The 15788-nt window shown below is 37.9% G+C and overlaps 1 protein-coding gene across 1 annotated transcript in view; it reads left to right on the top strand.

Annotated features, from left to right (window-relative positions):
* Positions 1-254: 254 nt before the first annotated feature.
* The window catches only part of IARS2 (isoleucyl-tRNA synthetase 2, mitochondrial), a 28153-nt gene continuing 12619 nt past the window's right edge, over positions 255-15788 (top strand). The window contains exons 1-12 of the mRNA XM_065833896.2: positions 255-500; positions 988-1110; positions 2147-2303; positions 3430-3578; positions 3667-3716; positions 3819-3928; positions 4015-4105; positions 4487-4602; positions 6201-6370; positions 7270-7360; positions 7563-7714; positions 8682-8842. Coding sequence (XP_065689968.1) covers positions 255-500; positions 988-1110; positions 2147-2303; positions 3430-3578; positions 3667-3716; positions 3819-3928; positions 4015-4105; positions 4487-4602; positions 6201-6370; positions 7270-7360; positions 7563-7714; positions 8682-8842 — 1616 coding nt within the window. The remainder of the gene's footprint in view (positions 501-987; positions 1111-2146; positions 2304-3429; positions 3579-3666; positions 3717-3818; positions 3929-4014; positions 4106-4486; positions 4603-6200; positions 6371-7269; positions 7361-7562; positions 7715-8681; positions 8843-15788) is intronic.

The following is a 15788-nucleotide window of genomic DNA, read 5'->3' as shown; positions in this document are numbered from 1 at the left end:
CCTCGCGTCAGGGCCGCGCCGTCGCCTTGACAAAATAAGCTCGGAAGGCCCCAAACCCTTCCGGCTCCGGGGAAGGCTGAAGCGTTCCTCTGTTCCCCCGCCCTGTCCGTGGGGTGGCCCCGCAACAGGCGCTCTTCGCGGCAGGGAGGAAAACGCGTTGCTGTGTGACGCGTCCCTTCCCGCGGCCCGTCGCGGCCGCTCCGCTTGCCGTAGCGCAGGCGGAAGCGGTTCCGCAGCGCAGGGAGCCCGTGAGGATGTTGTGGGTCTGGCGGGCGCCGCCGCTGGCGCGGTCTGGGGCGCGGGTCGGGCTGCGGGCCCGGGCCGGGGCCGCCGCCTGGGGCTGGGCGCGCTCGGCCGCCTCCGAGGCCAACAGCCAGCAGCCCGCGGCGGAAAGCCGGCAGGACTCCCAGTACCGGGACACGGTGCTGCTGCCGCACAGCCGCTTTCCCGCGCAGCTGCCGGGGCGGCTGCAGCCACAGACCGAGCTGGAGACGCAGCAGGTAGCGGCCGGGGCTGGCGGGCCCCGGGGGGCCCGGCCCGGGAAAGGCGGGGGTGCGGCGGGCGGAAGTTTGTTTGCGGGCCCGCCGGTTGCTGCGGGGACCCGTGTGTAGGCCCGGGCTGTGTGGGGCGTCCGGCCAGGCTGCCTGGAGGTCGCTGTGCGAGAAGGCTCAAGAACTCGGGATCTTTAGTTAGTTAATTAGTTGTAGTCTGGATACTCTAAAGTGTGTTATAGTTTTGTTTGGAGAAAGACTAATGACCCTCCTCACAATGGAGAGCCAGAATAATGTTTGCCTTAGTATCGTGCCTATCTTCAAGTTTTTTAATACTTTTGAGCTACTAATGTTTTCTGTTACAGAGTTAGAAAAGTTAACTCTCCACTTTTTTTTTTAAATTTACTTTTATTATTTTACCACCTAGCCAAAATACAGACTTTGTTTAAGTGCAAAAACCTGTGATGATTTAGGTGTTTTCTCATTGTCTCTACAGAAATGTGGTTTTTCAGAACTGTATTCATGGCAAAGGCAAAGGAAAACAAAGCAGGAATTTTGTCTTCACGATGGACCACCTTATGCCAATGGAGACCCTCATGTTGGTCATGCATTAAATAAAGTAAATATTTACTTGTTCAAACGGTACTGTTTTGATACTTCTCATTATGTGCTATCTGCTCTCCATTCCCACTTAAGTCAATAGCACTGTCACGTGTTTTTCATTTGGAAGATGGGCCTTTTAAAAAGCAAGTGGCACGCTAACATAGATACTATATGGTATGATGGTGACACAGATACCATACCATGAAAAAAATACCATATACCATTATATGGTACCTGTAGGCTGAATGCTCATTTATGAGGCTGAATGTTTCAGTGAAAAGAGAATGCTTTTTTTTGGAGAAGGTCCAGCCTTCGTTCCTAAGCAATATTAAATGCACAGTTTATTTGTTTGTTGGATGGATCACATACACACCGCTGGCTGAGTGTTTATTTCCATATGTAATAATGTTGTAATGTGTGGTTGAGCTGTGCCTTGCTGTTCTTTTTTCATTTGAGTATTTCATGAGTTTGTTAAACTTATTTTATCTGGGTATCATCAACGGAACCACAATGACTAAATATTGATAGTTTTGAAATTTCAGCTTTGAAATAGTACTCCTAAATGTGTTTGGATACATTTAGATTCAGTGCTGCGAATGACAGTATTACATTATACTACAAGGTGGGAAAGACTAAAATGTGACCCATGGCTTCTTAAGGTACAAGTGCTAAAGCTTGGGCTTCTGAAAATGACAGGTTTTGGTAGGTGATCATGTATATCAAAAAGCAATAATGTACACTAGCCCAATGCTGTAGGTGCAACTCAATACTTTAAAAATGAGAGCAAGTAGAATTTGTTTGCTTCAAGTCTTGCAAGTTTATAAACTGCATCTTTCAGTTATACTGGATGTAAATTCCTTTGATATCTGAGGTCCTTTGAGGTTCTGCCAGAATAGAAAATGATGGGGAAGGCAAAATGATAAATAGACAGTCTTAAATGTAAGTGTATCATTCAGCCTTTTTTTTTTTTTTTAATAGGAATATTGTAATTAATAATGTAGCTATTCCACACGGGGGAGCTAAAGTGGTAGCTGACCCTTGTGTCTTTTCAGATTTTGAAAGACATCACTAATCGTTTCTACATGATGAGAGGTTATAAAGTACATTATGTGCCAGGATGGGATTGTCATGGATTGCCAATTGAGTTGAAGGCATTGTCAGAAGTCAGAGGAGCTGAAAATCTTTCACCAATGGAAATTAGACAGAAAGGTAAAGTTGGCTTAAGTATTTGTATATCCTACTCAGCATGTTTTGAATTTTATGCTTTACAAATAGCTTTTATACTTTAGTGGGTGCTTTCTTATTAGCTGACGGTAACATTTTCTAGGATCACTGCATTTGCTGAGGACAATGTAATCTTATTAAGTGGGATAATTGAACACAGGATTGATTTGTTTCTGTCATGAACATGTGTAGCATTGACCATGGGTTTAAAAAAACAAAAGGACTGAGGATTTGGATTTCTGCTTTGCATAACTGTCTAGCAGTATGAAATCAGTACTTATCAGATCAGCATGCTTTTGGGTTTTGAAGCCTGAAGTTGCTGAGGAGCTAAAAAGAAGTTCCTCATATACTGAGAGTCCCTGCTTGAGCAGGGGCTTGGACCAGGTGACTTCCAGAGGTCCCCTCTGACCTTGACCATTCTGTGATAAAACTTGGACTTCATCAGTACAACTTGGCTCAATATCACAGTTAGGGACGTATTTATTGACTCTGCTTTTAACAATACTACAAAACTATATGAATGATCCTTTCGGAGAAAGTTAGTCTGCATTATACGGAAACTTTTTTGAAAAAATAATTTCAAATACTCTAAGTATTGAAAGACAACAACATTCAGCTGCAAAACTGTTTATAATGAGCAATTTAAACTTCTTTAGCTTGAAATTGCAGCAATGAAATGGGCTAATTTATTTTCACATGCATGTTGCTTTAAAATGTTTGAATCAGCATTAACAGGTGGTTAATTTTCACTCTTACTTATTTTACATTATTTGCAAATACATTTTGAGAAATTGTTCTTTTTAACTAAATATTTTTTCCCTCTTTCTTAAAAAGAAAGTTGATGTTCTAGAGACACGTCTGCTGTATGTCCCATTTTTAGTCAAACAGTACCATTGCTGGACCTTTTCACTCCTTACAGTCATTTTATGTAACAGCTATGCTGAAATTTTTTGAGCCATAACAGTCTAGTTAATACACATAAATAATTGGTGCATAGTTTCAATATGTTCAGCTCAGCCTTTTCTAAAAAATGTCAATAGTATTTTTTAAATGGTGTTATCTTGATCTTTGTGGCCTAAACCGTGTGCTTAATGGGACCATTCCCTTTCAGCCAGAGAATTTTCAGAAAGAGCAATTGAGAAACAGAAATCCGCCTTCATTCGTTGGGGTGTAATGGCAGATTGGGATAACTGTTACCGTACATCTGATCCAAAGTATGAAGCGAATCAGCTGAGAGTCTTCTATAAAATGTACGATAAGGTATGTTGAGCTCTTGCTGAAGTGTGTGTTGATTTGTCATGGGTTCTGATTCTCCTAACTTTCTTTTTTCCCTCCCTTTCCTCTTTAGGGTTTAATTTATCAGGACTATAAACCTGTGTTCTGGTCTCCTTCAACAAAGTAAGAATCAACTTACTGTTTTGTCTGCAAAATTTTAGCAAGGATATCAGTAGCTTTTCATGTTCATGTTCAACTTTGTACTTACGTTTTATATCAACCCAGAACAGCCTTGGCTGAAGCAGAACTTGAATACAATGAGAAGCATGTCAGTCGTGCCGTGTATGTGAAATTTCCCCTGCTAAAGTCACCACCTAAGCTGGCCTCTGTGATAGGTATGACTTCTCTGTAGATTTTGAGACAAATAGCTTTTATTTGTTGTTTTAATTGTGAGTAAAGTACTTCTAATTTACATCTGTAGATGGATCATCTCCTGCTAGTGTGCTGGTCTGGACCACACAACCCTGGACTGTCCCAGCCAATCAAGCAGTTTGTTACATGCCGGATTCAGCGTATGTGTCTGACTTGGTTCAGTGATCTGCATCAGTACTTATCAATAACTTTCAGCAAAGTTAAAACATTCTGGACTGTCATTACATTTTATTTAAGGCATCTTTTTTGCGGTTGCTTTATTTTTTTTAAGTGGCACAATTGTAAGCTTTGCTCTGTATCTCTATTAATATATTGATTTCTGCTTTGATTTTTATTTTTTAAAGTTATTTCTTTTTCCTAATGTTACATTATCTTGAAATTCTTTTGAGATTTAAGAGTGAATTCGGCACGTAGATCTTAAACCATATTTTGCTGTCTTTTAGAGATTGAGCATTTAAAGAATTTGTAGCTTTATGGTGTTTGTAATTGTTTAGTATCACAAGTGTATATTTGTATTGTAGATACTCAATTGTGAAATGTACAACGACTGGTGAACAGTTCATTCTAGCTGCAGATAGAGTTGAATCTACAGCTGCTATTTTGGATACGCAGTTTGAAGTTATGTCAACATGTAAAGGTAAGCTTTAATATTGTCAGTTTGCCTAGAAATATGTTTGTAGGTGTCTGAAAACTGCTTCAGTTTTCATGTATTAAGTTTCTTTATATTTTGAGAACATGCTTCACTGAAATAATACAAAAAAGAGTAGTCTGTCAGACTTAGTGTTGGTGTATTGTAGCTCAAATTTTCATTTATAGATTTCAAAGTACTTTTAAAAATCTGGATTCACACTTTGAAAACTTAAACATGGAGTAGAAGTCTGTTCAGTATGGAAATAATAATTACACTGAATGCGCTTTGTCTTTCTTGTCTTTTGCTGATGAGAACAAGGTGCTAATTACAGGTATGCTTGCTGACTGCCTGATGCTACAAAAACTATTGAAATTACCTAGTGTAGCAGAATGGATAGCTCTAGCTACAAGCTGATCTTGTTATTTGATGTTACTTTCCAAGTTTTTCATTATTAATGTGTCTTAGGCCTTCACCACAACCATAAAGGCTATTGAGGTATCCTGGTGACTGTTGTCTGCATGGAAAAACTAAAGCAGTTGTGTCCCAACAAACTGCAAAGTGATATTTCTTAATGCTTCTGAGTCAGTGTCATGAGTTGGGATTTAACTGTCACTTGTGAAATTTATTAATTTGCGTTTATCAGTGATTTGGTGGTGGGTATATGCTTATCTAAAGGAGGTGAGAAAGCTGTTTCTGTGACTTTCTTTTCAGGTTCTTTTGGTGTCTTTCTACGTGTTCTTTTTCAGAGGGGAAAAAAAAGATGATCTGTTTCTGCTTCATAATCTTGTCTTTACCTAATGATAAAGCTACCTGAAGGTGTTCTACAGATTCCGCCTTCTTGAATCACGTGATTTGCAGATAACATACAACAGTAGAGTTCTTGAAAAGAAGTTTAATATTAGAACCTTTACTTTTTATCTTCCCATATGTTTAGTTATTAGTTATATTTGTTACCTTTCTGTATTTCTGTATCTAACTGACAGCAGTTTCTAAACATGTTCCTTCTAAGAAGAAATAATTCAATGAAGACCATATTGTCACATGATGTGATTCTCGACTTTCAGCAAGGCTTTACCACTAAGATTCCTTCAGTGTTCCTTTTTAATCTTAATTTTTCACTAGCTTAATTTGTGCTGTACTCTCTTTAATTGTATGCAATTTAGAGAATTTAAATGAACTGTTCACGATAATAATAGTACTTAGTGGCAGAACTAGGAATAGATCCCAAATTCAAGGATTTTAGCCTATTACATCATTCTTGAGGTCCGTTTCCGGAACACTGAGATAGTGATTGCCAAGGAATGGGGAAATGTGGAATGTCTCTAGGTTGAATGTCACTACTAACAAAATACCATTGTCTGAGGTAGAAGAAGAGCTTTTTCTTCAAAGGAAAAGAAAACTGTTCAAGATTAACAATGCAGAGAATTTGAAAGTATTTGGACAGGGACCCACAAACAAGATAAAGAAGTAGGACATCTGAATAGCATCCTGTGCATACACTTGCTAGTCAATTATTTTATTTCTTCTCTCTGATAAAAGAATCTGAATGCACGAATTGTTTCTCTGTTTTCTCTTCTCCTTTTTGTTTTTTTCCCCACCTCCAGGTGTAGATTTGGCAGATGGTTCTTGTGCTCATCCCACAATTCCTGGCAGAGTCTCTCCTCTGTTGCCTGCAAATCACGTGACAATGGCAAAAGGGACAGGATTAGTTCATACAGCCCCAGCTCATGGTATGGAAGACTACAGCGTGGCTTCCCACCATCAGTTATCTACAGTATGTTGGTTTTTTTTTTTTTTGTTTCCTGCAACTTTTTGATGATGTGCCCTTAAAGTGATTGTTGTAATTTGTGTGTGAAACTTGAAAATGTTTTGAGGCATTCGCATAAGTGTGAATATCACTAATGGCCTGCAGGAATGCACAACCAGCCTTGAAGTGTGAATCAAAATAAAAGGATGAAGGTTTTCATCCATCTGCTAATTAAAACTCAAAGGGAAGTGGTAGAACAGAATCCAGTTTCTCTTTTTTCTCTCTGTGTTTTTGTTTTTTTTTAAAGGATAACACAGACAACAGTTCTCAGCCACTGTCTCTCAGTGCTCGGAATTGTCTTCTAAAGGTGTATTTTGCAGACCAGTAAATCACCAGTTATGTAGGTCATTCATACTATTCTTTTTCAGAAAATCTGGTTTTAAACACATATATATAAATACAGTTCAGTTATGCATGATCAGTTTGTGTTTGATGGAAATGAAGATGCAGGGTATATTTTTTCACCTTTTTAAAGCACTGACTCTTGAGATGTTCCAAAACTTGATTATACTCCTTTTTCTGGTTGGGTTTTTTTTGGGGTATGTTTTTTCTTGGGTTGGTTGTTTATGTTTTTCACTGTCAATTTGAAAAGTCATCGAAATAATGACCGGTGACTTGGTGTAAGACAGTTGTGGTAAATCTGTAAACATAATGGGGCTCCTTTCTTCTGGTACATAAAATTCACTTGCCTCATAGATTACTGAATTGCAGTTAACTAAGTCTGAAGTGTACTGAAATACAATATACTTTGCTGTTCATCAGGAAAGTAGTTACTCTGCAAAGTACTTAACTGGCTTTTGAATACCAAAAAGGTAATTAATTACCACACGGTTCTTTATTGACTTGATTAACATACTTATTTTTAGGATTGCCTTGTGGATGAAGGTGGTTTTTTCACTGAGGCTGCAGGTCCTCAACTTAAAAACAAGAATGTCCTTGAAGAGGGGAATGAAGCTGGTGAGTATTTGGTGTTCAGCCATTTGTTACTTGATCAGTTGCATTCCTGCAGGCATGTTTTTGAGGGTTCATTCATATGAGCTGAATATATTTTTAAAATGAATGAGGTACAGGATCATGGATCATGGAAAGGAATGAATTGAGGTTAACAGTAGCAGTATGTTCAAACTGGATTTTAATCTTGTCTCATATTTTCTCTCAGTCATTCAGATGCTTCAAGCAGCCGGGAGTTTGTTAAAAGAGGAGAAGTATGTGCACAGTTACCCATATGACTGGAGGACTAAGAAACCAATGATCATTCGTGCCAGCAAACAGTGGTTTGTAAACACAGCAAGTGTTAAGGCTGCAGCGCAGGTATATAATTTGGCTTTCTTTATGGGGCATTTAAAAACAGCTGATGCCATTTGAAATCAGCAAAACAATCTTACTACACCTCACTCCAGAGTATTTTCTGCTCTTGGGTTTACAAAGAGTAATTGAAAAGTGTTAGTTATGTGTTGAAGTGATGAATGCTGTTGTTTTTTTGGTCAATATTGAAACAATTCAGGATAAATACATTGCCTGAGGTATTTGTTTAGTGTGTTGACATGAGATGTATAAATTTATTGGAGCTACTGAACTTTTTTTCCCAGAATAGATTTCAAGTAATTAAGTCAGAAGAGACAATTTTATCACTATTAAAGTTACCTTTGTTGTTACAGTAGCTTTGCATGGCCAGACATCTTTGTTTGCTCCCCTATTAATTTTGCTACAGTCTTATTTCGAATAACATTTTTGGTTTTGGTTTTGTTGGGGATTTTGTTTGTTTTGGTTTGGTTTGGTTTGGTTTTAATGCAGTGCTCTTTGCAGTTATGTACATTCACACAGAAAACTCAGACCAGCACTTGGGCTGGCTTGGGTAACAGGGATTTCATTCTAATTAGGGCATGAGGTATTTATTCCATATTCATCTTTACCTAGAATGAAGGAAAATATGATGGTTATTCAGTATGTATCCAGATGTGGTTTCAAAGTAGACAAGTACCCAAGACACAATGAGCTATTAAACTTCACATAGAGCTACTGATGCCATATATAACTCACTTTAGGGTCTGCTTGAGAATCAGAACTGGCAAAAAAGCGTTAGTTGCTCTGTGGGGATGTGTACTAAGTATGTTATTGAAGAGCAACATACGATGAAGTAAAAGTGACAGTTGCCCAAGACATGTTTTTTTCAATACTGGGAGTGGGAGTGTAGACCTGTACCTTTTCTAACTGGTAGCATAACCAGTGTTTGTCTGAATGCTGTAGTGTGTTCAACAATTCACTGTCTACCTTACAGGAAGCGCTGAAAAAAGTGAAAGTTATTCCTACGTCTGCAGTGAACAGGATGCTTGAAATGCTGGACAGAAGGACGTTTTGGTGTATATCACGGCAAAGATGTTGGGGTGTTCCAATCCCTGTTTTTTATCAGAAGAACACAGGAGAGAGCTTGATAAACAGGTATTTGTCCAGATTTATATACTGAAAAATGAAAGAATGAGCACCCTCTGTTGTGCTGCAGTTACACAATATTATAAAACTTCGAACTATTTAAGTATAAATACATGGGTTTACTTGCAATTGTTTATAGGCAGAACTGATTCACCTACAAATTAGAACAATCAGAAGCTCATTGGTGAAGGTGACTTGTATGTAAGTGATAGGAATCAATTTACTTAAATACTTAAGTTAACTGGAAAGTCCCCTTGATAGTAATTGCTGCTTTTATCCTTCATCTTCAAGTGGGCTACCAGTAATCACTGGCTTTTGCATTTAAGCAAGGAGTAAAATGCAAGTTGTAGTTAGAATAGACTGCAACTGTAATGGTAGCACTGTAAATTGAATAATATAGATACTGTGTCAAAATAGCTTTCTCCAATTGAATAAGTGACGAGATATCTGAAATGGAATAACCAAACCGGTTGCAGAATAAATAACTGCACTTTGTTTAGAAATAAAATTAGAGGGTTTTTGAAGAGCCAGCCATAAAAACTGTAAGCGGTGTTTAGCTTTATGATTTGGTGTGCCTAAAGCTTCAGATGGTAGTCTTACTCTGCCATCTTTTGGTTAAGTTAATAGTATCCAGATATTGCAAACACTGCATTTCAGGAATTCCAGACAATGTAACTCAGAGGAAATCCAAGCTATGCTTTAAAACAAGAAACCTCAAACAAATATGATCCTTTCCTGTGTTCTGAGGAGTAACAGAGTTCTGCTTTTTGGGAACAGAGGTTTTCAATTGTGAACATTGTCTAAGAGATTATTTCATTAAAATAATATTGTGGAGTTCCACATTCATAGTTTATTTCCATAATTGTTTTCTGGCTTGAGATATGCTAGTGTAACTGCATTTTATACATCTTAACTTTACAGCAGTTTGTACAGATTCATTATGGATAACAAGATTGCATAGCTGGAGATGAACTGAAGTAGTGTTGCAGAATAAATATACTGCAGAGAGACCAGCATGTTTTGCAGAGGCTTGACTGGGCATGTAAGTGCAGTAGTAGGTGAGGCTTAGGGTGTGGAGAGCAGGGAATGGACTTTAAGCAGTTAGTCCTCAGCCTCACTTAGTGTCCCTGGGTGTGTAGGTGCACAGATCTGTACTTTGACTCCCTCACAGTGGGCAATAGCTGTGAGAAAAGACCACAATAACTGTAGTCATTTATAGTACCTGAATAGTGCTGACGCACATCAGGAAATGAAGGGATGGAGGCTCTGTGGGGTGTTAAATCATTCTACCTGCAAAAACTGTTACTGTATGAGAAGTATATGCTCACATTAAAAAATTATAGTTTCTGAGGAATGCTTATCATAGTGTGTCTGCAGAGTATGCTTGAGTGTGTTAATTGTGCTTGCTTAAAATTTTTAAATATGTCATTTAACAACAAAATAAGAGTGTACTGAAAAGCAGTTTTGCAGTTGGCAGTCAAACATGAAGGGCGCTACGAAGCAGTAGCTCCTTCAGAACACAGAGGAGCTAACCCAGCTGGTACAGAACACATTTGAAAGGAGGCATGCATGGCAATCCCTTTAGGTTGCAGTAAAATTACCTTGAAAGCCAGTGACCTGTATAAAAAGCGTGTCTTTTGTAAGTACTTGAGCTGTGGGAGATTGTTGCTGGAGTTGTACCATATTTGGCAATGGGGGCATTTTGATGTGATAAACTCTGCAATAGTAGAACAAGTTGACCTTTGTGTGTAGGTATTGACCTAGCATGTCAGTGAATGAACAAAGGGACAGTATGGCAGGTTTGGTTAGAATTGATCTGGTGAAAAAGAGAGACATTTAGGGAAAACAAGGCGAACAAAACAAAAAACATATCCAATATGCTTGAAAAGTACGTTTATTTCATTTGACTGGCAGCTTCTGATGCTCATTTTTAATTGGTACTCCTTACTTCTAACACGTTTTACAGTAGAAGTGAAATTTTCAAAGAAAACTGTAAAACCACACATTTAAAAGTTATTAAAAGTTAGCTGTAGCAGACTTCTGTAACTAGAGTGGTAAAAGTGCGCAGAATATTGGCCTATAGAAATGACAGGCAAGTTTAGAAAGCAGTCTGTCAATTCATAGGTCATTTTCCTGGACACCAGCTCTTATTAAACCTAAATATTTTGTTGTATGTGCATTATCATTTTGCAATAATATCACAATAGGTTGCCGACATATTTCTAACACTGGAGAAGTTTCATATTAATATTGTGTGAATAATTGATGTTATTAAAACAACATTAAATAACTTACATTTCAAAACAAAAGCTGTTTTCTTATCTTGAATGCCGGATAAATGTCCTTCATTGGAAGCTGCTCCGAAGTTTTTGAGAGGCTATCAAAAGTAACAGCATCTCCACTGGAAGTCAGTGTAGTCCACATGGAGTTGCTGTTACATCTGAGAGCGCCCATGGTCAGTCTCGAGTGATCCTGTATATGTATCACCTGTAAAAAGACTTCTAAAATAACCCATCTCTAAAATAAACCACTGTGTTTCCCTCTCTAAGTCAGAGTTTCCCCTGAATTTGTTATGTGAAAATCTGCAGAAAGCTTTTCTGTCAAGATGCGCCTGCTCATCTCTACTAGAATGTTTTTCTCACACCAACAATCCTGTTTTGCTTACTTGAAAGCCAAGAGCCAGATTGTGATCTTGTGTGCAACAAGTTTGATGCAAGATCCCCGTGAGTCTTCCTGTTTTCTGCTGTGGCCCCGCATAGCCCTAAGACACATTTGATTATATGACACTGTTGTATACGGTTAAAAATGTAATACACTACTGAAAATTAGATCCTTTCTGTAGAGCAGGCATGTCAGACTCATTTTCACCAGGGGCCGCATCAGCCTCACAGTTGCCTTCAAAGGGCCGAATGTAATTTTAGGACTGTATAAAGTAACTACTCCTGTAGAGCAAACCACATCATATTGTGATGACAAATTTTAAAATTACAAAAAAAAAAAAAACCAAAACACCTACATGAGAGAGAAAAGAGAGAACATTTTTGCCATTATTGCAGTTTTCAGTAAGAATTATGAGAGTACACAGGTAAGAGTCCATGTGATTTTTCTGTGCAAGTGGAGAATAAATAGAATACATGCACAAATAAATGTGTATAGTTTTACCAACTTTCAGAATTTAGTAGACTTCTTGAGAAAGCATTCTGATTCTAGGAAATTCTGTAGCTGGTGGAAGAGAGAAAGAGATCCAAACGTAAAACAAGAGATATTTTGTATTTCCAATAGTAGCTCTGACCAGGTCATAAACATGAGATGTATTTAACTTTAACCTGACCTCATACAATAACTTTTTGACTTCACAAATTCATTGTTCAGATACTGGTAATAATAAGTACAATTGCAAAGATTATTCCAATGCTTGAGAACTTTTGTCCCCTTCTCTATGACTTTGATTAACAAGTAACTTAATGTAAAAAACAAACAACAACAAGGGAAAAAAAAAAAAAAACAAACACAAAATCCAACCAAACAAAAAACCCCACACCTGTTTTTCAAATAGATCTGCCCCGCACTCTAATTTGTTTTTAAAATGTTAAGGCTTGTGACTTGTAAGCAATAGCATCTTAATCTAAGTACTTACTGCTGAAGTATCAATGTTCGCGTTAAAAAGATTAACTTGCCTTTACTGACATTTGAAAAGAGGTTGAGAGAACATCAGGCGCTGTATTCTTCTCTTCACGACTATATCTTAATGCTGCCTAATTTCTGTTTAACACATTAAATAAGTGTTCAGCATAATCAATATCAGACTTGGGAGTGATTGGCTGGTGTCGTGGTAGCGTGAATTGCCGTAGGGCTTGCAGTGTTAAAACGTAGCGAGTGACACGTAATGCGAGTCCTTCCAGATAGCGTATGAACACAGGGCAAAGTTTTACAATGGTGTTTATTGCTAACTCGGGGAATTATCATGCTCACGGTGAAGCCCGCAGATTATAAAGTGATGAGTAGTTATTTGAGAAAGGTGGTTTTCACTTGCACCTTACATAAATCTACTTTGCAAAAATCTTCCTCCTTACAATACAGGTACCTCAAATAAAGTTACATCTCTCTCTCGTGGTAATAGTTAATCATAAGGACCCTGGGAAAAGATTAGAGGAATGGGATTTTTTGTTGTTTGTCTTGGGTTTTTCAAACTGTAGGAGGAAAAAGTATTTGTTGAAATGGTATCCTGTAAATCTTTGGTCTTAACTGTCTCCCTGTATAAAATACTTGCCTGTTAATGTTCACTTATATTCAGTAGGGAAACTGAATATAAGGAAAAGAAGCTTGCACTGCTAATTTTTTCTTTACTTGATTTGAAACTATGATAGAATTTTGAGAATATTGGTCAATAAGAAGTTGACTTCACAGTCATTGACTCCTTAGTTCTTGTAGATGATTGATAACAAAAATCTGACCTTCTAGTTGTCTGAAAACTTTCATCCATAGCATAATTGTATGTGTTAGTTTGCATGTCACGAAAATGTGACTTAAGAGTAATTGTGCCCTTCATGAGTTAACAATATAAGCCTTTGCGTTGCACAGCAATACACCTGGTAAGAGGTCGATGCATAGTGTGTTTTTTAGGAATGTGCCTCTGCGCTGGTAGGCACTGTTGTGTGGCACTGGCAATACTTACTGTAAATGAAGGCAGTCATTTTGTAATGGTTTCCCAAGAGAGACTGATAGCATGGCTTTGTGTTTCCTTCTTGTCCCTGTCTCCGGTGGAAAGGAGCACAGGTCACCCTCACCACAGGTCACACAGTTTGCACTATCGCAGTATTTCAGGTGTGCCCCCTCCCACCTCTATTAGTTTCTCCAAATATTTGTGCGATAGGCTTGACCTAAATCATTATCTCTTCCATTGAGATGTCACTGCCAGCAACAGTTGCAATGTCAGAAAGCTGCAGGCACTTCAGACCATATTTAGTTTGGTTAAAGCTTAGAACATCTGACAAACTGAGATTGCTGCTGTGATCAAACTGAATCCAGACCATTGCTGAAAAACGTTGTTAAGAGTATATTCCAATATTTTCTCCAAGGTAGCTGTTAAGTTTGGGTCTGTATCTTCATTTGTCAGCTTTTAAAAATCTCTACAAACACTGATGTCAACAAATACCTGTTGAATGCTTTAAAAATCTATAGATTGGAAATGAATTTGCCACTAGATTTTATGTTCCTTCACTGAAGTGTGTTTGCAATGTGGAAAAGTGAAGTGAAAGACAAGCTTAGTTCCTGTTTAAATTTTCTGTTTGCTTTATAGGGCATGCTCGTAGCTTTTCTGTACTAATTATGGGTATGATTCTTGATTAGAAAAAAATTCTGGCTCTGATGCCAGAGCCATTAGCTGAACACTGATTGACTTCTTCCATGAATCACTCAACATGCACTAACATTTTATGTGGTAATAGGCATGTTTTAGGGTAAATGATCCTCTTTTTAATTCAGCTATTGTGGCTTCTCCTGGTGAATTCCATGGATAAGACTTGGCCAGTTACAGGAAGGCATTGAGACTGTGGAGAGAGCTCTTGAAATTTTAACTTGAAGCCAACTAGTTATCTGTAATTGTCTTTAAAAATACACTGGTAGTTTATTTGAGAAGAATCAAAGATGGAGCCTTCTGTTGGCAAGGAGTGAAAAATAATGTTGTATATATATATTTTTTTTTAAAATATTCACAGGTTGTGGGGTCTGTGTCATGGCTGAAGGTCTGGGTGTAAAGCCTCTTCAGTGGAACATGCTGACCTTGCAAGAGAGAGAAAAATTCAGTGGAGTAGTTCAGTCTGGGCTAAGACAAACAAATTTCTCCTTGGCTTATTTGATTTTTTTTTTTTTTTAATTTTTATTTTTTTCTGGGGAGCTTTCCTGATTTGGAGATTTAGCCTGAAGGAGGCAATATGTAAGGGATACTTATCAGCTGCCTGCCAGCAATCTGCCAGGGCTGGAGTAGTTTGCTTTTGTCTTGGAAAAGTAACAATTCACATCTGGAAGTATAGGCAAATAGTCTTCTGTGCAAATATTTCTAGAAGGAAACAATACTATTCAGAACCAGAGCTCCTAAATGTTGTTTCACCAGGATGAATGTTAGGAGATACTTTACAGAGCCATAAATTGTGTCCTATCATCATTAAACTGGAAGGTGAGCGATACCCATTTTAGCTTGAAACAGCAAGAATGGTGGTGGCATGCTAGCTGGAGTGTTACTGGTTACTGAGGTTTTTTTCTCTTGAAAACCTACTGGGATGCTCTACAGGAATTTACTTTGAGAGGTAAATTGATTACTCGATGATTGATTTGCTAATAAAAAATTGTTGGTCCATCATTTCCATTTTATTCCCAGAATGAAGAGCAAAACTGCATTTTCTTCTTAATGTTGCACCTCATGTAATGTAATTAAATAATAATTTGTTCTAAATCTTCTTGTATTTTCATGCTTGAAATCTCTGTGTGTTAAGAGTCCACTAAATGTTGTAGTGATGTAGCTCAACTGATTTAGTAGTGGAGAAAAAAATATTGTGCTGAAGTCCAAACAGAATATCAAAGTGATGATGCTAAAGAAGTTAGATATGCTATTTGTGTTTTCAGGGTAATGATGCCCAAACATTGGTCTTAAAAATCACCTCTTTATTGTGTTCTGTGAGTCAGCAAGACAAAGTGGGGGGGAGTTATGTTGGGTTTTTTTAAGATATCTTAATTTATGTCTAGACTTGGCATTAAATGATACTAAAAATTAATTCCCCATAGCCTTACCTACTGGGGACAATGATTGAATGGATCATAAATAGTAGACAGAAGTGCATGCTTTGTGGTAGTGTTATCTGTTCACATCAGAAAAAATGCTTAGTTTATTTTTTAATTTCTCTTATTTCCATAGTATCTACTTTTTCAGGACCTTTGTCCTGGCTGATGCTATACCATA

This window comes from Patagioenas fasciata, chromosome 3 (assembly GCF_037038585.1).
Source record: "Patagioenas fasciata isolate bPatFas1 chromosome 3, bPatFas1.hap1, whole genome shotgun sequence".
In the NCBI taxonomy this organism is placed as follows: Eukaryota; Metazoa; Chordata; class Aves; order Columbiformes; family Columbidae; genus Patagioenas; species Patagioenas fasciata.
Note: the sequence above shows the minus strand (reverse complement) of the source record. Positions and strands in the feature narration are given on the sequence as shown.